Source organism: Urocitellus parryii, chromosome 5, assembly GCF_045843805.1.
Source record: "Urocitellus parryii isolate mUroPar1 chromosome 5, mUroPar1.hap1, whole genome shotgun sequence".
NCBI classification, from domain to species: Eukaryota; Metazoa; Chordata; class Mammalia; order Rodentia; family Sciuridae; genus Urocitellus; species Urocitellus parryii.
Window position 1 is genome coordinate 17,979,563 of NC_135535.1, and position 26,297 is coordinate 18,005,859.

Consider the following 26,297-nt stretch of genomic DNA (forward strand, 5'->3'; position numbering starts at 1 on the left):
AATCTTAAATTGCCATAATTCTTTTCTTTTTTTTTTTTTTTTTTTTGAAACTCATTAAATTTTAACTAGATGCACGTTCTTTCTCCTCAACTTGGGGCCGGCGGTGGGGGGAACATATTTTAGATATCTGTCAAGTCTGTCGTTGTTACTCATGGAAATGTGTCTAATTTTAAGCCTCCGAATGCTGATCCGCTTGGAGGAATGTTGCAAATGTCACTCGGTGAACACGCAGTGGAAACACATGTACAAATAGTGCAAAATCTTGAGAAGTTTTCTGTTGCATTAATACGGGAAGGCTTGATTTGAAAATTTCCCATTCAACTCGACTAAAGAATTGGGGGGGGGTGGAATGGGGAGAGAAAACCCACTTATCTTAAAGATTCATGATTCAAGCGCCTGATAGAATCTGCAGTTTCCATAGTGCTGGGCCCTAGATTTCCCTTTAATGTAATTAAGCCTCAAGATTTATGAATACAACAGGCCAGAACTTGATCCGTGTTCATTTTCAATTACTGCAGTGAAAGGGCTCTATCCAGATGTCTCTATTTACAGCATTCAGGCAGGCCGGACCAGGGGCCGAGGGGGGAGGGCCCACAAATTGTCACACTTGTTAATTCTTCACAGAGGATACTCAGCTGAGGTCCTGGCTTTGACCCTGTGACAAAAGGCTGGGGGCCCCCGGGGCAAGGGCATCAATGCTTCCAGGGACAACATGGTGACCCATGGGGGTCACTCCCTCTGCTTTGTAGGTATTTGTGTAATAATGGGGTCCATTCCTTATTTTTATTTCTGTTACAGTTCTGGGGGCATCGAAGGGAAGAAAAAAAAAACTGGCTCTGATGTGGATGTGAAAGACAAACATATATAATGAGAGCATCAAGTGTCCCCTGGCAACAGTAACCACGATAAAATTCTACAGGGGAAATACACAGTATGCAGTGACCCACATAATGGGGCCTATTTTGGAAGCATTGTTTTATTTTTCTTTTGAAGGGTGTTGTGTCTTTTTTTTTTTTTTTTTTTTTAATGTTCTCAGGTCTGCAATTTAGTTTGGTTGGGATTATTGGAACACAAGTGTCTTTTCTCCTGCTACAGTTACAGTCTTGCTTGTTTTGGAGACACATTTTTTCCACCACCAGATACCCACCTGCTAGGATAGCCTAAAATATTCCATTTTATTCCCTTTATTTTCTTCTTTAAAAAAAAATTTCTGGGCTTTCCACGGCCATTCTACAGGTTTCTGAGACATGTGCTTAGTGTTTTCTTACACTAATGTGGGCATTTGCATTGAGGTATCATTTTAAAAGGAAAAATCCCACACAAAAGGCTTAGAAATAAGAGCCCAGCGGGAGACGCAGACCCACTAATGAAATGTACCACATCTAGTAAAAAGCCCCAGATCCTACCCACACTTTTCCTCTGAGGCGTGTGTCGGGTCCATCATTTTATTTTCTCAATTCACGGCCCAGAGTCGTTACCTTGTGAAAAAAGAATGAATTGGGATATTATATTCACGTGTGGCCCAGTCAAATGGAACTGTTGGCCAATTCTCTTCCATTTCGGAAGGTTGTTTCTTAAAAGTACTGCAAATCTCCTCCTTGATGAACCCCTTTAAATCAATTTTGGTTTTTTTCTTCTTTAAGTCATGACCTTTACAGGACTCAAATTCATTTCAGTGAATTTAAAGAGTTTTGAATAGAACAAGAGATCCGTCCCAAAGAGAGCTTTCACTCAAATTTGTTCCATTCTTTCCCTTAGAGAGCACACCCCCCCCCCCTTTTTTTTAAATTTAAGAAGTGATTTAATAATTCAGTGGCAAATCTAATCAAGTTTGATACTTTTTCATAAATAAATTTATCCCATTGCTACCAATGAATATGTTTTAGATACAAATGACATCATTTCTGGTCATTTGTATCTCATTTCAATCTTTGGAAAATGGATATGCCGGGAGTTTTGAAGTATTGTACTGTGAGTCATCCTTTGGAAAGTGATTGTCTGAGAATTTTAGCAAAACATTTGTGTCTTTTGCAGAAACTTTTGTGTAGATTTCAGGTCTTCAGTCTTCAGTCAGAGGGAATTAGAGCCCCACAGGATGCTTTGGAACGATTACTTTGGAATGTTGAAACACAGAGCTACTGTATTGGAATATTAGGGTATTTTCCCCCACAAGTTTTTCACGTTTTATTTGTGTCTTTTGCCATTTCTGGTTAGTATATCACATCGAGATAGTAAGTTTTGTTTTGAAAAGAATTCTTAAATTTGCATTTTTTGTCCTTATTTTCTTTTTGCCTCTTTACCTTTCTTCTGAAGTCTTTTCCTCCCTAATCTTTTCCTCCTCACCCCACCCCACCCCATGTCCCTTTCCCCCCTTAGCAGAGGAGACACTATGGGACAAAGGTTGCAAAGAAGAGTAAGAGAGGCTTTTGGGTCTTGGTCACCAGGACCAAGCCATGCCGTCTTCTCATTTGGTGCACTATAATTATTTAATAAGTAATTTTATAATCATATTAATTTTAATAAGTAATTAATTTTAAAAAGTAATTTTTATAAGTAATTTGTATAATTTAGTATAAGATTTTGCAAATATTTTTGAAATATATAGGAATAGATTCAGTGTCTTCTCACTTGAACTCTCATTATGGTATGCTTTCTGGAATGGGAGAGAAGGAGTGGCATTAGTGCTGTTTTGCTGGGAATTATTCAAAACCATGGGTAACCCATTGGTTGTGTCAACCTTTGATTCGAGGCATGCCAAAGAATTGAACGAATTGAACGCAAAGCTTTAGGAAAAAAAACCACTTTAGAAGGTCATCTGAAGGTGGAATTCCCATGTAGGCAGTCTGTAAGCAATCAAAAGGGGGTGCACAGAGTGCAAGGGGGCAACCCTGGAGCCTCATCCTTAGTTTGATTTAGCAAAGATATTTTTATCAGTGTCTTCAAGTCTGGGGAAGAAAGAGTTCCCCAATGTGTTGGTTGGTTTTGTTTGTATAAAGGGTTCAGTTAATGGGTGTGGCAACTCGAGCTAAGACAATGGAACTAAATTGTTTAAAATATTATTAAGCCATAGACCTAGGAAAATATTTACAATATAATGTTACATGGAAAAAATGTCTATGGTGATAAGGATTATGCAAAATGTGTGTTTATAAAGGACAGCAAAATTTTTCCCCTTTTAACATTTCCCTGGGTTTTAGAAAATGCAATTTTATATGATACATATTTATTTATTGGTATTATGCAATTTTATGCAGTTAATAACAATTACAATTTTTGGAGGGGGGGGGGCAGAAAATCTTCTGCACAAATCTAGTCTCATGGCAGAATACTCTCTTTAAAAAGCCCCTACCCGGGAGACACTGGAGGGAATTAATATCAGGATTTGGGTCCCAGGAGGCAAAAGGTATCCACCAGAGGGAGCCAGGGGTAGAAATGACCACAGGGTGATTGTGACCTGATCATCTCGGAACAGGCCAAAGGTGAAGCTGGAGAAGTCAAGTTCCTTTAAAAGCGTGGACCCAGGTCCAAAGGACTGGCGTGTATGCTGAGAAAAATTGCAGAATTCGAAATTCAGATTGGAGGATAGTGGACAGGTGTCATTTGGAGAGTTGGAGCCACTGAGGTCTTTATAACCATCAATAGCATGATCCGTACTGCTTCAGGACTGGATTACAGGAGCAGGCCAGGAGCTTAAGGGCTTCTCTTCTCTGAGATTTCTTTCCTCTTTATTAATCTCTCCTACATCCCACCTCTACCTCTTATCTATTTAGCCACATTCCTTCTAAACTGAAGCCAAAGTGACCTTTTTAAATTGTGCCTTTGCTTAAGAATTCCCTCCTTTGCTTAAACACTTTTGACACTTCATTGCCTTCAGAAAAAACTTCAGATTCTTCTACAGGTTCTTAAGGTCCTTGGTTGTCTAAACCATGCTTCCTCTACACTTTTTAATCAGTCACCAAACTCTCTTCCCTTGGAACAGTGCCATCTCCCTGAACTCCTTGTGGCTCCTGAATGCACCATCATCTCTGCAGCTATTGTGAGTTCTGTGCCCCCTGCCTGACCTCATGTTCTCACCCATCCTCCATTCAGGTCCAAGTCTGGGTGGCACTTTCATGGCATCTCAAGACCAGGTTAGGTGTCTTCCCTCTAGAACAGCTCTTTGGGACTCATCTCTTTAATCCTGTTTCTCGATTGGGCTCAGGAAGCACACACAACATCATTTTGTCAATGGTGGATATAAGCAAGCTGGTAGTATGGCAAGAAAAGGAGAGAAAACCCAAAGCCCCAAAGCCCCAAATCCCAAGATGACCTTCCTAAACAGTTCACAGTACAGTTTCTGGCCCATGCTTAGCTGTTGGTTATAAACGACTAGTAATTATTGCACTAAGCAACTGGTCTGAGTCTGTCCCCTCCTCCTGTATCAAAGTAGCTGCTTGTGATTTGCTGCATGTTGGAGATCAGACTATCTCCACATTGCATGTTAGATAAGAAGAGGTCATGTGTTACTGTCTAGGAAGAATATTGATATCTGTCTTTCATGGCCCTTGCTTTGGATATGAGGAGACCTGTGCTTAGACATTAATAGCTCCAAAAATCTGGATTTTTTTTTTCCAGTGTAAAGTTTACTGCATTGAGAGAATATATTTCCTAAGTCATTGAAAGGAGGAAATCTTCTAATATGTAGTACTTTAGAAATAGATCTGGGTTGATGTTAACTTAAATATCATTTCTATGTAAGCTGTAGAGTAACTATTTTAAATAGCTCTTGGTCATAGGAAGGGAACAAAGGTATCTCCTTTTTTAAAAAAATATTTATTTTTTAGTTGTAGTTGGACTCAATACCTTTATTTTATTTATTTTTACATGGTGCTGAGGATTGAACCTAGGGCCTTGCACGTGCTAAGCAAGTGCTCTACCGCTGGGCCATAACCCCAGCCCAACAAATGTATCTTCTAAAAACGTTTTTGTGAACAAAGTTGGATTAGGCCAGAATCAGTGAATTCATTGATGTTATTTTTCAGAATTTTTTTCTAGTGTTAATTGGTTTTTGTAAAATGTGGTTTCTGTTGTGCGCAACTCATGTACAGATATCATTCATACATTCATTCATCCAACCATTGAATGATTCACTTGTTCATCTAGTTATCTATGCATTCACCATCCTCCCACCCAGTTACCCATCAGTCCAACCATTTTCTCTCCCCTCTCTCTCTGCACCCATCCCTTCCTCTAGCTAGCATCTCCCTAGTAACTTAGTAGTTAGTTACTAAGACAATTAAAAAATAAGCAAGATAGTCTGTCTTCACAAAGTGCTTAAAGGTTAATAATAGTCCCTTGTATCATCAAGATTGGGACCTGGATGCAGATAAGGAGGAAGGCCGATGACTGAGTGTGAATGCTGTCATAAACCTGGGAAAATTATATTCGAATTGACTCAGAACTGGCACACGCAGGTAGCTTTTATTAGTGACATATGAAGGTTTGGGGGGAAGACACGTGTAATAGGTGGGGAAGTCAGGCTCTTACTCTTAGTGAAAGTAACATCAACATTAGAAACCAATCCACTGTCCTTGCAACAGACTAGTTGTAATGTCTTTTGTATAACAACCGTGAAAACAAATATTTAACTAGATAACATAGCTGGTGTTGAAACACAATGCTCAGGGTATAGAAGTCTAAAACAGAGGTGAAGAATTCTAATTCAGTTCTCAAGGTCACTAATTTGAAAGAAAATAAAATCAAAATCATGCAAAGCATAGAACAAAAGATCCCTTTCACCCAGTGGATAGAGTGGAAAGTTGTCATTCAGGGCAAACATCTACCTTTGCATCCTCAAAGCAAACTGCCTTAACTGCTTACATATAGGAGTAAACAGAGCTGGGGCGTGAGTACCCTCCTTCCTTTTTCAGGGTAGGTGGGTGGAGTGCTTGATGCTTCCTTCAGCAGCAAGAGTGTCTTATTTCTATGAACTCATCATTCCTGCCTGTCTTGTTGAAAACAACCAACTGGCTATCAATCCCCCAAGGAAGTGGGTGCATTTCTAATATGTTGAGCTACCCCAGAAACATGCCACCCACTCCTCCCATTTCTTCTAATGCACCAAAACTTGGCTTATGGAAGATTCTCTTCCATGCCGAGAGCTTCATCAGCTCTAGGGACCATCTGAAAAAACTCTGGGGATCACAACTCTTTTTTAAAAATCAACATTGCTTCCATGTCAAATTTTGTATTGTTTTATATAAATGTGCCCTTGTTAGACAAAAAAAAAAATGTTTAAACATAATAAAGACAGGCAAAGAAAATGACACTTTGTCACACACAAGTACACTGTCCACATACACTCCTGCACAAAGGCCAAATAAGAAAACACTTTGAAAAAAAAAGGCAAAAGTGCTCAGTAATCCCCTGCTAAATCATGTGGACCCATCTGAGAAGAATGAAGAAACCTGCACAAGGCAGAGGGGTTTTCTCTTCCTGGAAACAGGAGGAAAAAAAAAAAAGAATAAAATTTGGCACTTTCTCATCGTGGCAGCTGTGCCTGTCTGCACAAGAAAACACCATCAAGCAATTCGAGAATTCTTGTTAAATAATTGCTCTTCACGTAAGGTGACTATTGTGTTCTGTCCCTCATTATGAATATCTTAAAGTCTGATTTTCAGCACATTCAATCCTGTTCAAAACCGAATTAAACACTGAAAGCATATGTTACTGTAAAGCTCAGACTCACAGACTGTCATATTTTACAGAAGATTGTCCAGCAGCTGTCTTAAAATTGTAAAGCCAAGAGCTGCATCTACTCTATGCTTATGATGTGCCATAGCTATATTAATTGATTTATGGACCAGTGTTAGGCAAATACAGTGGAAGAGAAATGAGCTTTGCATTCAAGAGGTCTGAGATTAGCCCCAAGGTCATTGCCTCTTACCAGATGTGGCATCCGGCTGGATGTAGAACTTCCTGATTTTCCAGAACATTCAGGTAATAACTTCTTTGTCTGATCCTCCTCCAGGCAGATACAACATTCTTAGGTGGTGCTAGAAGTGCAAGTCATTGAGGATTAGTCTGCCTAACGGCTCTTGTGTCCAAGTCCAAGGCTCCCCCCACCCCCAATATCAGGGCTAACTTATTTGAGCCATAGATAAGACACTGAGAATGGTAGTTATATAATCATTAATTTCATCAACTTGACCAGAATCTCTGAAGAGAAAGAACATGCAGTTCTTCTCAGACATGCATAAAAATTTAAACAAGTTATTATTGCTTACACATTATTTTCTTTATCCATTCTTTTGAGTTGTGTGAGGTCTATCCTATGTTGAGGGCAATCTCCCAGGTCTGCGTGCTTCATCTTTATAACCATATTGCATGGTTCTCAGGGTCATATTTAGTGCTAACCATGAAGTCCTCTCTTGGCAGAACCGGGTGCATGTTCAATGTCACACATGGACCATTCATTGAATCCCAGGAAATTAAAAAAAACAAACCATTTTTATTGAACGTATTAATCACACAGAATAGTGGGTTTTATTGTGTCGTATTCATAACACATAAACATTTAATTTCATTTCCCAATACCTCTTCTCACCTAGTCCTCATGATCCTCTTCCTCTAAATTAATGGTCTTCCTTCTCCATTCACGATGTCCTTTTTTTCCTTCCCCCCAATGTCCACACATGAGAAAAAACATACAGTACTTGGCTTTATAAGTCTGATTTATTTAGCTGTACATAGTTTCCAGTTCTATTCATTGTCCTACAGAGGACATAGGTTTGTTCTTCTTCACGGCTGGATAATATGCCACCGTGTATATAAACCACGTTTTCTTTATCCATTCATCTGATGATGGACACCTAGGCTAATTCTATTACACTTTGTAGACATAATTTGGTGTTAACTCTTTGCTCATGTCCTGCGCAGGTGCTGGAATTTGGGTTTCCTCTGTGTGTAATGGGCTGGCTGCAAAATAAAACCAAGAAAGAGAAAATGATGAAGCAACCACAGGACACAGGAAGTAATTTTAGAAAGCATGGGGGTCGGGTAGGGCAGGAGGGCTGTCCGATCTTAGGGATCAAACTTCCACAAGAAAAGAGAGAGCGAGAGCCCCCCGTTTGCTTTATTTATATGGGGGAACCTCAAAGGTTTTCCACAGAATGTTCTTAGCCAATTAAAGTAGGAGGTGGGATATCCAGTTTCCAACTGGTTCCGCCCAACTTCAGAGCTACTAGAAAGTGGTCTTAGCCCACTGAAGACAGAGGCCACGTGCCTCGTGCAATCCATTGAGTGGGAGGAGAGCCACAAAATAGTTTGCAATGGCAAACCTAAACTTTCCTGGCTCAAGGCCCAGTGAAGACGCTTAAATAAGCTCAAATAATTTACGGGTGGCCTCCCACATTAACGGACCTTCCTAGTTTTCCATTGTTCTTGTATATTTTGTCCTTACGTTTGGGGTAGGCTGCCTTTTCCTCAGATTGTTAAAATGGTTTATTGTAAAACGCAACTTTAACTTGATCGTGTGTGTGTGTGTGTGTGTGTGTGTGTGTGTAATATATAATATTATATAGAGACAATATGTGTAATTGTAAGTTTTACTTACCACTTTAATTCTCTAATTACCTACATCACCAGACCATGATTAAAAGATCTAGCATATATACGATGATGCTTGACAGCTCAGGTATTTGATAAATGGTTGCTTTTGCCATTACTTACGGAAGGTCACAGAGCCAGCACCGGGAGAGGAATGCAGCATGTATGCTCTGAAGCCCATGTTTCCCCACCTTACCCACAACACTCCTACTGTGTGAAAAGGAAAGACACGTTTTTTTCTTTGCTGTGGGGATTTAGTCTCTTTCAATTTTTATTGCAGTCTATCTGACAAAAAGCTTAGCACATGTTTGTATTACAGTACCATTTATTTTGTTTAGTTAAGTTAAAATACTCTTAGTGTTTCATCAAATGAAACTAAATGAAAATGGTCCTGGTGTTCAACATAGTTTCCATTTTGATTCTGAACTATGACATTTTACTTTGCTGATTCAAAGGTTGAAAATTTGGACTGGGTTCAGTGTTAGTCTGCAGAAAGAGCTCCAGAGCATGGGCTTTCTCCTGGTGTATCAGATGGTGTTTTGCTGCCTTGGTAACAAGTCCAGATGTAGTGCACACCTGTGTTTTAAGTATAGTCTACTTAATTATGCTCTACAAACTCAGAGCACAGTAGTAGCAAGCGCTTGCTGCATAGGCCAGTTGGTCTGTTACCAGGGGACACAATATTGGACTCCTTCATGATTTATATTTAGTGTGGAAATAGGGATTCAAATAATCCTTTTTTTTTTTTTTTTAGTTCATCTCTTTCTCTGTCTGGCCCTGTGTATATGTATTATGTGACTGTCTATATCATTGTCTTAGTATGTTCAGGCTGCTATAACAACATTACCTAGACTAGGTAATTTATAAACAACAAAAATGTATTGCTCATGGTTCTGGAGGCTGGGCAGTTCAAGGTCAGGACACCAGCAGATTCATGACTATCAAGGGTTTGGTTTTTCTTCAAAGATGGTGCTTTCTCCTGTGTCCTCACATGGTGGAGGGAGTAAAAAAAAGTTTCCTCAGGACTCTTATAAGGCCACTAATCCCACTGATAAGGGCTCTGCTTTCATGGCCTCGTCAATCCCAAAGGTCCCACATCTTGATGCTGACACATGGGTATTACAGATTTCAACACAAGAGGTTTAGAGAGAGACATTTTGACCATAGTGATACTTGTCCATAATGAATTTACTTTCTGTAAATTTTCTTTTGGGTGATGACTGTATTTTCTAGTACCCAAGGATACCATGCCTTATGGAACAAAAGTAGAGGATTATGGAAAGAATACATTGCTATAGTTTTACATAGCAAAACTCACAGCAAGTCCTCCTTTGATCACTGTTTTCTTTTAAAGCTTTTGCATACTGAGAAATATTAATAAGATGAAATCTAGCCCTATTAGAATAATGTGAATACTCAAAGAGATTGGTGTTTTTCTTTTTCTTTTTTGGATATGTAGCAAATTAATTAGCTACCTGTCAGCTTGATGTCATGGGTCAAGTTGGCAAATGAATGGCAGGTGTGCAATGTGCTGCCCAGGGGACAGCCGAGGAAGGAGGCCAATGCAGCACAGTGTTTTTCTGTATTTTCTCTTAAGGGGAATTAAATACAATATTAAAAGTTATTGGCATTTAGTAGGAAGCACACTGCACCCAGATCTTGGTTCCAATCCCCCATGTTTGGTAACTGAGTGTCCTTGGACCTGGAATCTAGTCTTTCATGTTTTCTTATGTGACTGGAGATCATAGTCCCTCCTACTTATGGTTGCAGAGATGTGCTCAGTAACTGTTGACCCTTACTCTCCCCTCTTCAGTGGTTTTCAGGAGGGTGAGTGGACACAAATGCACACAGTCTTCTACTGTTAGCCTGCTTTCCTGATCTGAAACAAAGGATGTCAGCTGCTCAGTTTCCCAAGACCAGAACAACTATGGAAATAATCTCTGTTTCCACCTGTTCTGTTCTCCCTTCTATTCTTGCTTAAGCAAGTTATAGTCCCAAATGACCTTATAGCTCTTTTCAAGTCAAGACCCAGAGCAAAGTTAGTAAATATGGGTATAGGTTCCCATCCACTGTGGGACTTGCTTGTGGCTATCCATGATAACGATGTCAGTCAAGGTGCTCTTTCCTGTGAAACCTGTAAGGGTCTCCAGGCAGCCATTCCCCAGTTGAGCTGGGTTGGTGTTCAAGTTGAAGAAGATTCACCCTCCTGGCCTAACCAAGAAGATTCACTCTCCTGACCTAACTAGTCCTTCAGAAAAAATCAGCACACAAAAACACAAGGATCTTAGCTTAGAGATGATCACTCAAATGCTTTTACCTTTTTAAAAATGAGTGGACAGGGTAATTAAATGAATTATTTTGAATTCCTAAATTGGTTGCACAACTAGAATTAAAATTTGGGGTTCTGGGCCTCAAAACTAATCTCCTTTTAGTTTAGGTCTTCAAAATTTTGCTTATGAAGATATCATCTCCTTGGAAATGGGTGGCCACAGGGAAGGATGAATTTAGAATTTTTAAATTATCTAACTAAAGACTAAATGTTAGTGGGTTGGGAGTGTGATGGAGATTCAAATATCAGCTGGGATGTTGATTAGATGATCTTTAAGATGTCTTCTGGGTCTCAGATTCTGAGGTTATTTTTACTGGGTCACTTAACTATATAATTTCTTAAACATGGGATGTAAGTTCCATGTCTGGGACTCCTTTGTAATTAAACATGCAAGACTTCAAAGAGCATTTGGCTTAATTAATTTCTGTCTGGTTTCCATGAAAAATGTTGAGAACTTCTAGTGATGTCCATACATTCTCATTATAAGATTGTTTGTAGACTTGTGAAAATCATGACAGTTAGAAAAATAAGGGTCATAAATATTTAATATTTTAAAGTCAGGGAGCTGCTAAAAAGCATGACCAGACATATTTATTTCTGGATAGGGAAGAAGAAATCCCTTTCAGGTGTACATCCCTTTTAAAAAGGATCTATAAGAAAGTAAACAACTTAAAGTAATTCTAGAATATGAGATTTCAGAAGTGCACATCTGTCCATTTTTGGACCACAATGAATGTTAAATAGATTTTCAAGTTTTTTTCTATGAGTATCAAAGTGATGTTCTTATTGAACCTTAAAAGCCATAGTGAGCCTCCCTTGTTTCCAGCCTCCCCCTTGCAGCGCTGTAAATCTAACTTCTGCCCGTCCCATTGTTCAGAAAAAAGCAGCCATATTGTCCTGATTGCTATTAAATTAAAGCAGAAAGGGAGAGACACAAATGTGGAAGCCCGTCTTACCAGCGGGGATACCACTATCTTTTATTTTGCATTTTGGGAGGGTCAGAAAGTCATGACAGGCATCTGACCTCTGATAACCTCTTTGATGCTTCTGTGTGCAGTTTTTTGGGGAAGAACTTAATTAAATACAATTGAATTTCCCTGCTAACATTGCCACTGAAAGAACTCTTTTTTAGATAGCTCAGTGTTTGCTGGTGAGGAACAAACAAAGATGCTTCTTTTGTTCCTTAAAGAAAAGTTAGCATATGTTAGTTAAGGATTTGTGATTTCTTTTGACTGGGCTGGTGGGTTTCTAAAAATTCAATGAGTCTTCTGAAATGGTAACCACGTCAAAAGATGAAATATGCAATTAACTCAAACCTTAACTCTTTGTATTCCTGATAGTTATTGCTAAACTTAGGTGAATCATGGTAAGAGTTCACTAGGTCTAGCTACACTTAAAAATTATGATCATTGAATTTTTAAGGAAGTTGCTGATATTTGGCCATATGTACTATAACTTGTATATCTCCTGGATTTTCCAGCAACCAAAGACAGAGAAGAGATTCTAGCAAAGGTTATTTTAGTGCTTTTTGCTACAAAACTGTAAATGGAGGAGTTAAAAAAGAATATGTAGTTTTGGTTTTTCACAGTTTACTGGGTGTAAAAGGAACAAGGAATTTACCTATGAGTTATGCTTTAAAAAAAACAAAGAATAATTATATAAATATGTGGGTAAATTCATTTTTCCCACTATTATCCTTGGGCTTCTGAAATCAGTGACTGGCCATGAGAAATTGAAAAATCAATTTATAATCATGATATACACAAAGAATGAGTTATTTTATTCAAGCTTGAGTCTTACTACTTATTTGGAGAGGGGAATCAGGTTTACCTCCTTTTAGATTCAAAGAGTCTTTTAATCCTAGATGATTTTGTTTTCCTTGAGGAGAGGATTAGAATTAGGAACTGATGCTTTTGAATTTAAAGTTGACTATTGTGTGTGTTAAGCCTACTTCCTCACCTCCACACCCCCTTCCTCTGTCTCCAAGCTTTCCCAGATCTCTCTAATTATTTAGGGGGAGAAAAAGTCAACACTTGACCCTGCTGCCCTGTCTGGGTTCTGTCCCATCTCTTGTTCTCCATTCATGGTTAAACTCCTAAAAGTAGTGTGTACCATACCCACGGCTGGTATTTCCGCTTCACTCTCTTTCTGGAATCTGGTTTTTGTGTTCACCCTTGTGCTATGTACTCCAGCTGACAGCCAGGACCATGTGAGGTTGGAAGGGTTTGCCCTACACAAGGGTATTTACTGACCAAACCACGTCCTGTCATGTGTCTGTATCTGCCAAGAGAGGGTGCCATATTTTTTTCTTTTTAACTTTGTCTGAGGGCTCCATAGGACTAGCTGTGGCTTGGTCAACCATCCTGTTGGCCCACTTTCAGCTGTCCTGTCTGATCTCACTTTTTAAAATCTAGACCTTTTTTTTTTTTTTTTTTTTTAAAAAAAAAGGTGATATATAAGCTGGGACCAAAAGTAAAATCATAGTTGTTTAGAGAGTCTCAAATTCTTGGTCAATAGGAGATCTGCCCAAGGCTATTAAAATCCTAAATCACCACGGAATTGGGAAATAAATTGTTTTTCTGTGTAAATAAAGTACTAGTTGAGGGAAGTAAAAATAGAGGCTGAAATCTTTGTGTAGAAACTTGGTGCCAATCTCTTGTGTTTTCGCTTGCTGCCACATACCTTGTGTCTTGGCATTCGGAAATACTTATGGAAGACACTAGAACATTGTGAAAAGAATGCAGGCTTTACAACTGTGCAGCCTCACTTTGGAATCATAACTCCACCTCTTAATAGTGGTGTTGCCTTGGCTGTCATTAAATTCCTGAGCTTCTGATTTTTTTTTTTTTTTTTTTTTAATGTGTGTGTGTGTGTGAGTGTGGTGCTGGGAATTGAACCCAGGCCATGAGCGCGTGAGGCTAGCACTCTACCAACTGAGCTGTATCCTCAACCCTGGGCTTCTTAATTTTTTAACTACAAACTATGCAATGATAAAAATAGTGGCTGTTGAATAGTCCTTTGGGGACTTAAAATCTTCAGTGACGCAGCCACATCAATGTTTATAGCAGCTCAATTCAACAGCTAAGCTATGGAACCAACCTAGGTGCCCTTCAACAGATGAATGGATAAAGAAAATGTGGTATCTGTACACCATGGAGTATTACTCAGCCATAGAGAAGAAATGACATTATGGCATTTCCCAGTATATAGCTGGAACTGGAGAATATTATACTCAGTGAAACAAGCCAATCCCTCCAAAACCAATGGCCAAAAGTTGTCTGTGATATGCAGATGCTAACACACAATAAGAGGTAGGGCGGGGGTGGGGGAAGTGTAGCAGTGCATTGGATTAGATAGGGGATTGAAGGGAAGTAGGGGGATGGGAATAGGAAAACAGTAGAATGAATTGGGCATAACTTTCCTATGTTCATGGATGAATATATCACCAGTGTACACCACATCATGTACAACCACAAGAATGGGATTCTAATTAGAATAATTATACTCCACATATCTGTAATATATTAAAATACATCCTACTGTCATGCATAACTAAAAAGAACAAATAAAAAGAAAGTGCTGTGGCGGAGGATTGGGGCACTATTTATTGTAAGGACACCCTATAATTGTGTCTGGCAGTAACTGCCATGAGAGAATGTCCTTCCAGGCCAGACTTTTCTGCATACCAATCCTCTGCTACTACACTTTTACTCCCTCTTTTCCAACTAGATATAGATTTTGCTCTTGTTTCAAAATTCAGCTCAACTGACATCCCTTCCAAGAAGCGGTTCCTGATGATTCTCCTTTGTCTGAACCTTCTTCAGCTTAGGTCTGGCGAGGCGTTTCCCTGGTACCTCACGTCCCTCCTGCCCTTCACTGCAGGAGTTGGGATTGGGCTCGTGTTCCTTGGAGTCAAGAATGGACATGGAGAGCGCCATCAAGGTAAGCAAGCCAGCTGGAATTTTATTAACAGGGAAAGTGAGAGGAAGATTCAGAACTCTGCGTGAACACTCCCGAAGGGGCAAGAGTGCCCCTGAAGTCTTGCCTCACTCCTCCTTTTAAAGGCAGGTGAGGAGGAGCTGATAAGCTCCTCTTGATTGGTTTTTGATTTTGCAATGGTCAAGGGCCTGGTTATGGATTATGCAGTCACTTTCAGCAAGATGGGGACGTGTCCTTTCTGAGAAGCAGGGATGTAGAGGTCTGTTAGAGTGGCTGTCTTCATACTTACCTTCATGTCCACCTTCACTGTCCCTTGCCTACTCTCTCTCCTTTTGTCTCTCAACGCTGTGCAGGTGTCATGCTGGTGGAAACTTCTGGGAATCATGCTGCATTTATGTTTGTACCTTTGATGCTGGGCATATTGCAAGACATAACAATAATTATTTGATAAATGGAATTGTCTTGATTTCAACAATTAGACAAGTGGACAGCAAAACTAGAGCAGCCGGGAAGCCCCCAGACGCTTAGGAGTGGCGATGGACACTTCCTCATGCGCTCCAATCCTAGTGGATATTCCTCCTTTGCTGGTCTTCTGGATCATGGCACTTTCCAGGTCTCTTATTGGAGAAGATTTGATCTACTTCTAGGGCTTCATTAACCCCTGGTCTTGATCTGAAGGTCTCCTTGTATTAGGGATGTACTCCACAAGGAGGTGTGGATCAGCGTCTTGTTGTCTGGGAACTGACACTGTGTGCGGCTTGTTGAAAAAAGGAACACAAGAGGCCTCCTCAGTTAGAACCTGTGTTTGAACTGGTCCCCAGGTGACTGGAATGCACAATAAAGCACTGGATTAGTAGCGGTTGCCTTTGAGAATAGTGGACTCCCTGGAATTCCTGATGCATAAATGTGTTTGTTCATGAAGACTCAGGAAAAGGTATCGGGACTGTTGCAAAGAGAACCAAATAGTGCACTGGTCCATTGATGAGCTCTTGATCAGAATCAGGAAGGAATTCCCTGACCAAGAAAACTGCAAGTGAAATACCCCTTAGATTAGAACTAAGTAGATGATCTTAATATTTCAGAAAGGGTTCAAATAAGTGAGAAATGAGGTCTTCAGCTTAATATCTTTTTTTAAATTTTGGGGTACTGGAGATTGAACTCAGGGGCACTTGACCACTGAGCCACACCCCCAGCCCTATTTTGTATTATCATCTTATTTAGAGACAAAGTCTCACTTAGTTGCTTAGCGTCTTGCTGTTGCTGAGGCTGGCTTTGAACTTGCAATCCTCCTGCCTCAGCCTCCCAAACCCCTGGGATTACAGGCGTGCGCCACCTTGTCGAGCCTCAGTTTAACATCTTGAACCTCTGCTTAGAAATAAAATAATTTATTTTTTTAAAGGAGGGACCACATCTTTTGAAAGAAATGCACTACCTCATCACGGCAAACATGCTTTTTAAAATGTGATAGCAGTTCATGACTGAAGAGAGCATTTCAAAGCTATCTCCTGGTTTCTGTTCTCCCTTCCAATCCCAGAGGCAAAGCAAGTATTTGCTTTTAGCATAGTCTACACCCAAGCACTTTGCCAATGTTTCCACAAAGCCAGCTGCCCTTTGTGGATCCCCCTGGGAACTTTTCTTTTGGTTACTAACCCTCCAGAGCTTGCAACCCCTTATTTGCAAAGGTATTTGTCTGATGAGAAGGGCTCACGAATCTTCAGACCTTTTTGAGGAGGGTAACGGAGACTTTGACTCCAGTTTGAAAGCCTCTGTCCCTTTGCTCAGACCTGGGGGCTCCTCTGAAGATTTTCTCCCACAGCATAATCATGTTTTTGTAGCCCTTGGAAGGAAACCCCCACACATACACTTAAACAGTACCTTTCTAATATCTCTCAGCTAAATACTGTAAGATTAAAAATTCTGAAAAATATTAACTCTTCACCCTAAAGCTTCATTGGATTTTGCATATATTTTTGGAGTAGTCACATCTCTGTTGACAAATTTTGTGACTGCCAGGAGTTTTGCATTTTACTTCTTTTGCTTTATCACGTGTTCAGTAGTGCTTTCTCTCCAATCCTTTTCAAATTATTTACCTTGTTCTCTTCCTTTTAAAAAAACAGAGTCCCTGAAAGTGAAATGAAAGATTGTGGTTTAGAGACCAAATTGTTAGTTACAAAAGCCTGCCACCGAGATGCGTGGCCGCCAGGTACCTGACTGTACATTAGGTTTTTCTTGTTCATGCAACTGGTAGGAGGTTGGAGTATGTAAACTTGGTGTGTGTGCCTGTGAACACAGACAGAGCAAAACTTGAACCCTTCAGTGTATGCTACCTGGTTTCACATCATGTTTCAAAGAGTTTTTCTTTTCTTTCTTCTTCTTCTTTTTTTCTAAATTGGCTGGGCAGTCCTAATTTTGGGTAACTCGCCTCTTCTCTAACATATGGACTGTAACTCTATTTCTTTTCATTGGACCTGAGTCTTGCTTGTCGTTTATACCGCATTTTTGCCTTTCTTTTTCATTGGAAGGAAAGAGAGGCTTTTATTATTATTATTATTTTAGAGCAAAGCACCTCAGGTTTATGGGGCGACTCTTGTGGCTTTCTAAATGCACTTGATTTAGCTTTCAATGTGTAATTACTGCCAAACAAGCTAATTGCTTTATAAGTGTCCAAAATTCCCTGGTTTAATTTTGCTTTCATTTACCAACCTTCATTATACATCCACTGCTCAACATAAACACAAATGATTGTTAATGAATGCCTAATGCCATATTCATTAGAAAATCAGGTTAATGACTGACAATGAATATCCCAGCTACTTTATTCTTTCAAGCCTTTTTTCCCCCTTGTTGATGACAATAGCTTTTTTGTTTAAAAAGAGAATTTACCTGCATTTTAAAGTTCAAGGTGAAGCTTTTCCAGGGAATCAGATAACCCCAGTCTTTGATTATTATTATTTTTTCTCCTGAGGATTCCTACAAACTCATCAAATTGTATGCATTAGCTATATGCAGGTGTTTGTATATCAATTAATTAGAGCTCAATAAAGCTGTACAAAATTTCAAAAACAAAACAATAGGAATGCAGACGATTTCCTTGGCTATTGGCTACCATGAAGCCTTAATTGCTTACAAAGCAGAAATCTTTCTGTGTACCATGTTCAGGTGGTGGACCGAATACTCTTAAGAGGCACTGTTTTTTCGTCACAGTTTCTCTGAATGAAGCCAAACGGTTGTGCCATCTGCGACGACGTTGCTCACTCTGAGCACAGCACTGAGACTTGGCCACAGAACTAAACATTCAGAGCAGCTTAGAAGGGGCGGGATTCAGTGCTTTGCGCTGCCCACCCCAGGCACAGGTGACCTTTGATAGAAGACACTGGATCTGTGAAAGTGCACAGTTGGAGGGAGGCCAGGAGCCTACTGAGGGTGAGAACCGAGATTCAGGTTATGGGATGTCCCTGTCTCCCCCTGGGTGATTCTGGCTTTCTAAATGAGATTCCTCTCCTTCCCTCGCACAGGGGATCACTCTCCCAATCAGACCAGGGGCTAGATTTTGAAGGCTGCGTGCATATGCTGGAATCTCAGCAGAGGGTCACGGGTGGAACAGAGTCCGGACTCTGAGCATAGCACTGGCTTGTCACTGTGTGGTTGTGTGACCTTGGACGGTGTCTTGATCTGTCACATGCAGATGGGACTTCAGATTCCCTCCAGTTCTTACACTCTGCGACTCTTTTTGGGATCTCAGCAGAGACCCCCTGCGTTCTTTAAGCCCATTGATTGTGCCTGGCAGAGTTGATATCAGGGATGCTCTGTCTTAAGGGGCACACTGTTTGACTTCACGGGGGACATCAGTGTGGCTCACACTCCCGGCCTGTGCCTGCATGTATTGTGTGCTTCCCCTACTCCTGCATCTCAGTGCTCTGAAGACCTTTTACCCTCCCCAATGATTTCCTCCAGGTCCTAGTAATTTTACCTTTCACCTGCCTCCTCCTCCTCCTTTTCTTGCTACCATCCTTCAGTATTGGTCTTGGGTGTCAGAGAAGCCATTGTCTTCTTGCCCCATTTGGGAGTCTCCTTTGTGTCCCCCATGTCTAATATCACTTATTCTCTGCCGCAGTCTGGCTGGGCACAATTCAGGAGCCACTTGTCAAAAGAAACGAACTTTATTTTTAGAACCACACAGGCCAAACAAAACAGCTCCTCAGGAAAAACCCTCAGAGCCCAACTGCCACCACCGGCTTCCCACAAGCCTCTCCCTCAAAACCACCAGCCTCTCCACCTCCCACAATCCTCCTGCTCTTGAGGCGGATTGGCTGGGTCTTGTGGGCGGAGCCAAAAAAGTCCCCCAATGAGCAGCTCCGTGGTCTGAAAGGGCAGGGAAACAGCCCAATGAGCATCACTGCAGAGGAGCCAATCAGCTAGATGTTGCTGGGGCCGCTGTGAGCCAATCATCAGCTGGCAGTCTGAAAGTTTGCTGGGGCCCCTTCGGCTGCGGCTCTCAACAATTCTCCTTGGCTCCATGAATGTCTCTCTGTCTCTCCTTCATGACATCTAATGGTGTGGAACTCACATCTCTGCTTGTGGGATGCTTGGCTGCTGTCTCTGCTTTAGATGCCAGGCACTTCGAAGAGAAGGGGTGACGGGCTTGCTATTGTTTGTCCGGCCCCTGCCTGTGTCCTGGCCTCCTCTCTGTGGCACTGGTCTTCCTAGGCTAATCAAAGGCGGAAGCACAATTTTAGCAAATGTCAGGCAACAAAATGTCAAGGACCTTGAGCCTTGTGACTAGCTAAGTAAAAAGTATCAAACTGAAAACCAGAAGTCTGAAAACAAGTTCTGATGTTAGCTTTATTAAGATTTGATATTTTAAGTAAAATGGCAGGTCCTCAGGGATGCCTCTCCTGACCTGGATGGGCATCATCTCTCATGTATTGTATATTGTTTATTGTGCATAACAAACAGCTCCAAACCAGCATGCAGCAAGCAGCATTCATTTCTTACTTGTGTTCACGGGTCTGTGGGTTGACTTGACTGTATTGGGCTGAGCTGGGATTGACTCAGGCTATGAAAGGTACATCAAAGTCACGTGGCAAAGAGTGTACACATTCAATTATTATTATTTTTTAATTATTTTTAGTTGTAGGTGGGCACAATATCTTTAGTTCATTTATTTCTTTTTATGTGTTGCTGAGAATTGAACCCAGTGCCTCACACATGCTAGGCACATGCTCTACCACAACCCCAGCCCTGTACGTGTTTGATTCTATTTCATCCTATCGTATTATAATACTCTCAAAATTTTTTGTCTTTTGCCTTCATGTATCAACATGACACATGATGACATGTGTAACCATTTAAATTTTACATGTATTTATGTGATTCTTTAGTTCCTACCTGTGGCTTGCTCTGGACTCTTGAAGGTGGTGACTGTGTTTTGGGCTCACCATGGTTCTCTTCAGGCACTCAGTGAATGAACAGCTATTGTTGGGAGCATTCTCCTCCGATTTGCCTCAAAGTCGTCGTTGGAACAGAAGTGGAGGATTACTAAAGCAATACTGAATGGCTTGTTTCGACTCTTTCAGACATTCTTTTGCTACATGCCCATTGTGAACAGTGTGACCCTGTGGGAGAGAAACATGCCACCTTCAAAAGTGAGTAAGCAGGGGTCCTGTTGTGCAGGGCTGCTTTGCACTGTCATCCCTTTGGGTTCTGGGACTCCATGCCTGAGATTTGACCCTTTATGCCTTTTTGACCTCATAACTTATAAAATATTTATTTTTTTAAAATTATAAACTAAGAAAGATGTTAAAAGATATTACCTATAGCAGTTTGAATCCTGTTTGAGAATCGTACTGTTTCTTTATTTTGTACACACAGATATGAATACTGAGGAAAACCTACAGCATTCATCTCATAGCAAGAATAGAAATCACAGTGCCTGGGGCACTTTTACAGTGCTTATATGTGGCACAACATAGAGAAACTAGCATAATCCTCTTGTTTTACTATAACCAATAGAAGTATAGAACCAGCTTCACCAGGAGAAAGGCAAAGCTGCCTGGTCTGTCAGGACTGTTCTTTCCCATCTCACTTCCCACTCATTGGCTAACCATCTGCTCTTAGTGAGAGCCAAAGTGAATGTTTGTCCCTGCAATGAACATGGGAGTCTCTGTAAATGATTGTGATGTGCACATGGAGATGGTCTCCATGGCTGGCTGGCCATTCCAGTTGTCATGGAGCTGTGGTAGCTTCTCAGATTTAGTCCCACTAGAGCGTTGTTTATAAAAGCAGGATTGGAGGAAAAGGAACCTTTCAACCAGTACTGAGATTTACATACCAAAGGCTTTGATTACCTTTATTTCCTTCCCTTTGCCATGAAGGTCTTTGCAATGTCTTCTAAAGAGGACCACGTAGCCCAGAGACCCTGATGGAATCACTAAGTCTTAGCATATGGGCAGGAGGTGACTCTACATTAGTTGGTTTTTTTCTCTGGTCTTTCTTTTCCAACATTTATAAGGAGGATTGCCCCAAGGTACTGCTTGCTGAGAAGTGGCAAGAAGGTTACTGAAAGTGGAATTCAAGAGTAGAAATCAAGAGGTGTGGAAACTCCCATTTTAAGTTGGAAGAAAAAGACGAAGTATAGAAAAGATCACTTAGTTTTAGAAAATCTGACCTGATTTCCTAGTGGTTCTTACTCTGTGAAAGCAGAGGAATTCACTGGAATAAGGCACCAGCACTCTGCTTTTCATTAGTTGATCTTCCATTTAGACTTCAAGTAATTGATGTCTTAAGATTCCATGCAGCTAAAGGACTCTCTGACTCCCAGCGTGGACTGTGTTGGGGAGGAGAATTCTGTGGTGGAGTCATTTCATTTGTGCGTCAAGGGCTCTGGAAGGCAAAGCTTCCTGAAAGAGGATCACAGGCCCCTTCATTAGCTTACACTGAGATAGTGAGATCATGCTTCTGGAGCTTACCAACAAGAGATGCCTGGGTGTCACTCTTCTGTGGCAGCTGAAGTGAGGACTAGGGACCCACTTCCATCCTATGTGGGATCAGAAATTTCTATTGCCCCCCAAAACATGCCAAGAGGGTTTTGTAGCTGAATTTCATTAAGACTTAGAATGATAGAGAATCCTTATCTGAAGAGAAAAAGCCACATAATTCATTTTTTTTGATGTTAGAAAAAGAAACAAACTATGAGTCAATCTAATTTGTGAAAAATATTAAATGAAGTTTCTGAAAAATACTTTCAGAGATATATCTATATCATCTATATCTATCTATCTACCTACCTATCTAATCAAGTAGGGCTATTTCTAGTGGTGCAAAAAATAGTTTAAGATAAAAATAAACGTATGGGATGCATATTAATAGATTAAGGGAGTAATTTATTAATATATATTAAGGGATGTTTGACCTTACTAGTGTTGAGAGAAATGCAGACAAATACCATAAAGATCATTTCATATTCATCAGTTGATAAAGGTGTAGGGAAGTAGGAAGTCTCATCTATACCACTGCAGAATCACTGTGGAGAGCATTTTCAAAATCTAACACAGTCGTGGAATGCAAACACTTTCAACCCAATCATTTCCACCAGGGTATGAAATCAGAGACTCTCTACTCAATGAAGCCATGTAGAAGACTGCTTTCTGAGACATCCAGTTTATAATGGGAAATTTAAAAAGCATAAATGTCCATCAACAGAAGAATGGATAAATATTTTGTGGAGTATTTATACACTGGACCATTGCAAGTAGCTTAAAGGATGAATTATGGTTATACTCACCATCAAGAATAAATCTTGGTAACTTAATGCAGAATGAAAACAGTCAAGTTATAGAATTATTTGTTTAACATGATAGATAATATTGCTCAGGGGATAAGTTCATCCACCTTTGCTTTTCCCTCTCAGTTTAAAGTTATTTGAGATGTAGATACAAAAGATGAACAGATGGTGGGAGAAATAAATTCCAGTCAAAGTTGGATTGAAAGATTTAATAAATTTCCAAAAATATAAACAGATGACATCATTCTTCTGCTCACAAACCTCCAGTGGGCTTCGGTTTCACTGACCATCAAGTCCAAAGTCTTTCTGATGGCTTCCAGGACCTCCCGGCCCCAGCGCTCTTCCTCTTCCCGTGGCCCCTTTTCTGCTCAGCCCCTCTGCCCCCTCCCTCCCAGGCCCTTTTCTACCTTGTAATGTGGCAGAGGAAGAAATCATACTAGAATAAAGAGAAACGTTGGCTCAGTAGTTTATTCAATTGGTGAATTCAACAAATATGTATTCAGTGCTGCTGTGTCCCAGAATGTAAGCTCCACGAGGGCAGGGCCACAGGTCTCTTGCGATTTGTCATAGTCCCATCTCCAGCAGAAACCCCTGGCACAGAGGAGATGCTGACTTGGTATTTATCGCGCCAACGAAAGGACGAGCTGGACACATGGTAGGTGCTGGGTGTGCTCTGCAAGCTGTGTCCCTGCTTCTCCATTCCTGCAATGACTTTGCTGTCTCTGGCAGCTCCTCCATCTGCACCAAAGCCCTCACTGGTCTTCCCTTCGTTCTTCAGCATGTGGTCCAGCGCTGGGTGGGGTTGCTCAGCTCCAACTTGAAGTCAGCCTCAGTTGCTGGGTCCTTCTTCTGCACAGGGTTGGAAAGGGGACTCTGACCATATCTCCCTCTCCACTGAGCTGCCCGGTAGTGCCACTCTGCAGTGCTTGGTTTTCTTTTGCTCTGCTGGACCCTTTCCTGATAGTATTGTTGATAAATGATTTTGCATTTGTGGGAAAAAAAACCCCACAAAACAAAAAACCACATTGCTATCTGGAAAGAATGCTTTCAAGCAATCCCACATTTCAAGTACATAGCCCAATCAGGGATCATACACTAGCATATATTTTGAAATCATGTGCCATTTAAGGACTGTGTGGAAGCTGTGTTTTTGCGTGCAGAATGCGGGAATGCATTTTTTCCCCACAGCAAGTGTTAAAATGGACACTCGGAAGAATGAAATGGAAGCTTCCGTGCTGCGGGCATTCTGAGGACTGTTAGGAGTCAGAACTGTGTAGAGCTGTAGGTCATGTGACTTGGGTTCTTGGTAGGTGTGTGTGAGTCAGATGAGAACAGGGAGACATTTTATGCTCTTTTATGAGAGTAATTTGAGAAGCAGAGTCTCCAAGACCTTAGCATGACATGGTGCTGAGCTCACAACTCCTGCTGTGGCCGAGGTGATCTGGGAACAACATTTATATAAAGAATGGCCTCCCAAAATTTTGGTAAAGGCTTGACTTTTCTAATATTCAATATGAACGTCTTAAAAAGGGGCAAATGTTCATTTGAACAAAATAAAACTAGTAATAATTGGCCCAGATGATAGCTGGCAAGTCTGTGTCCTACAGAAATGATAAGAGGGACATATTTGCATACCTGAAAAGATCTCACCAGGGCTCCTCTGATATCTCTGCCTAGAATCATACCACACCAAGCTGGAAAGTGTCGCTTACTAGAGGTGGAACCCTAGGCATAGAATCCTGGAAGAATGTCATAGGTTCTGGTTTCTAACAGAATAATCTTCAGGGTTAAATGGATCAATAAGTGTTAGATGTTTCATTCATGTAACAAATTGTATTAAGGACAATGTATACCAGGCATTGTTTTAAATACATAAAAGTGAACAAAACCAAAGATTCTGACCTCATGGAACTTTCATCCCAGTGTGGGATTAAAAACCTGAATAATAAATAGTTAGGTCAAATTGTGATGAGTACAGTAGAGAAAAAGCAGGATAAGAACAGAAGGGCACGTGCCATTGTTGATAGGGTCCTAAGTGGGACTCTTATTTGCAAACAAGAGAAGCTGACTCTGGTTGATGGACGAGAAGAGTTGAACAAAATAAAATTAAGTGGTTCACAGTATCATTTGGAGAGTTATGGGATTAGAACTAAGGGTAGGCTCCCAGGAACAGGGCTCAGTGTTTCAAGAAGGAGCAAAAATGGCCCCAGTTAGATCAAGGATGTGAGAAGATATGGATACAGAGAAACTGGAAGGACAGTTGGTATGACCACACGTTACCTGCTTTTGGATGGCTGCTTCTGATGGCTTTAGTGGGTGGGAAGGGTGGGAACTGAAAAAAGGTTGAGGATAGTGATTATACAGCCAGACTTGGGACTAGACAGGCTGAGTTCAGGTCCTGGCTTTGCCACTTTCTGCCCTGTGACTTTTGGGAGATATTGTCTCATTTTTTAAATGTCACGTTCCTTAACTGCAAAACAGGGTAATGATAGCATGAAAATCATAAGGTTGTAATGAGCATCAAGAGTTAGATATGAAATGCCTAGCCCTGAGCTGCCATTCTTGTTAGCTCTTAATATGATTTCTTTTGCCTGATATCCTTTTCATTTGTATCTCTCTCTTTTTTTTCTTGTTTTGATGGAGTTGCTCCTTTTAGTGATTGTCATGCTTTAGTTTTTCTGCCACTTATTAGTAACTCCAGTAACTCGAATTAGCTCCTCTGAGATTCTCTAAACCCATAAAAGTTGATGTCAGTTTTAAGCAAAATGTGTGGGTGCTGTCCAAGGCAAGCCTAGTCTTTAACTCAAGTTTTAATTTTTAGGTCAGATATGGAGAACACAAAACTAAACTTGGTTAAATTTCAAAGCAAATAAATAAATAAATGTATATATATATATATATATATATATATATATATATATATATATACATACACACACATGCATACACACACATACATATACACACATGCATATGTACATATTATTTAAATTTGATTAAGCAAGTGAAATTTAGAACTGTGGTAAATAAAAATGCTACATTCTCATAAAAACCAAGCAAGAATTCTCTAATAAAGAAGGTGACATCATTACAATTTTTTAATAATCATTTAAAAACTTCATTGGGTATTATATGGATGTAGGTAGGCATCCTGTTCTACCTGAGTAGCTTTTTTTATGCTACTAATGGGTTACTTATCACACAAGAATGAGTACATCTCAAGGAAGAATATATTTGGATTCATTACTCATCATAAGTATAATTATTGTTTAACAATATTATGAAGGGCTGGTGATGAGATGCAGGTGTTTAAACATGCAGTGCCAATAGATTTGACACGGCATTCAGTTCCAGGCGTATACATTTTTAAAGGCTCTATTCACCAGGGGGACAATGAAGCCCCACACAATGGTAAGTGTGTTTGCTAAAAACATGAAGTGACTGGTTAATTTCTAGTCTTTAGATTTTCAAACGATATATTTTTTTTTTCCAGCACTGAGTGTTTTTTTAACTTACTAGTCTATACATTACATAATCTAGAATGAGAGATAAAACCGGGCTACGTCGATCAAGTCTACCTATCTGGGGATGCATACCATGTCTGAATTTTGGAAGAAGATGTACACATTCAATTTCAGGCAGAGCAAATAAACTACAAAC

The 26,297-nt window shown here is 40.4% G+C and overlaps 1 protein-coding gene across 1 annotated transcript in view; it reads left to right on the forward strand.

Annotated features, from left to right (window-relative positions):
- Positions 1-14,846: 14,846 nt before the first annotated feature.
- Positions 14,847-26,297, forward strand: part of C5H12orf42 (chromosome 5 C12orf42 homolog) — an 87,218-nt gene continuing 75,767 nt past the window's right edge. Inside the window, 2 exon segments of the mRNA XM_026398226.2 lie at positions 14,847-14,857; positions 20,431-20,499. Of these exon segments, the coding sequence (XP_026254011.2) occupies positions 20,446-20,499 (54 nt within the window). The 5' untranslated portion in view covers positions 14,847-14,857; positions 20,431-20,445.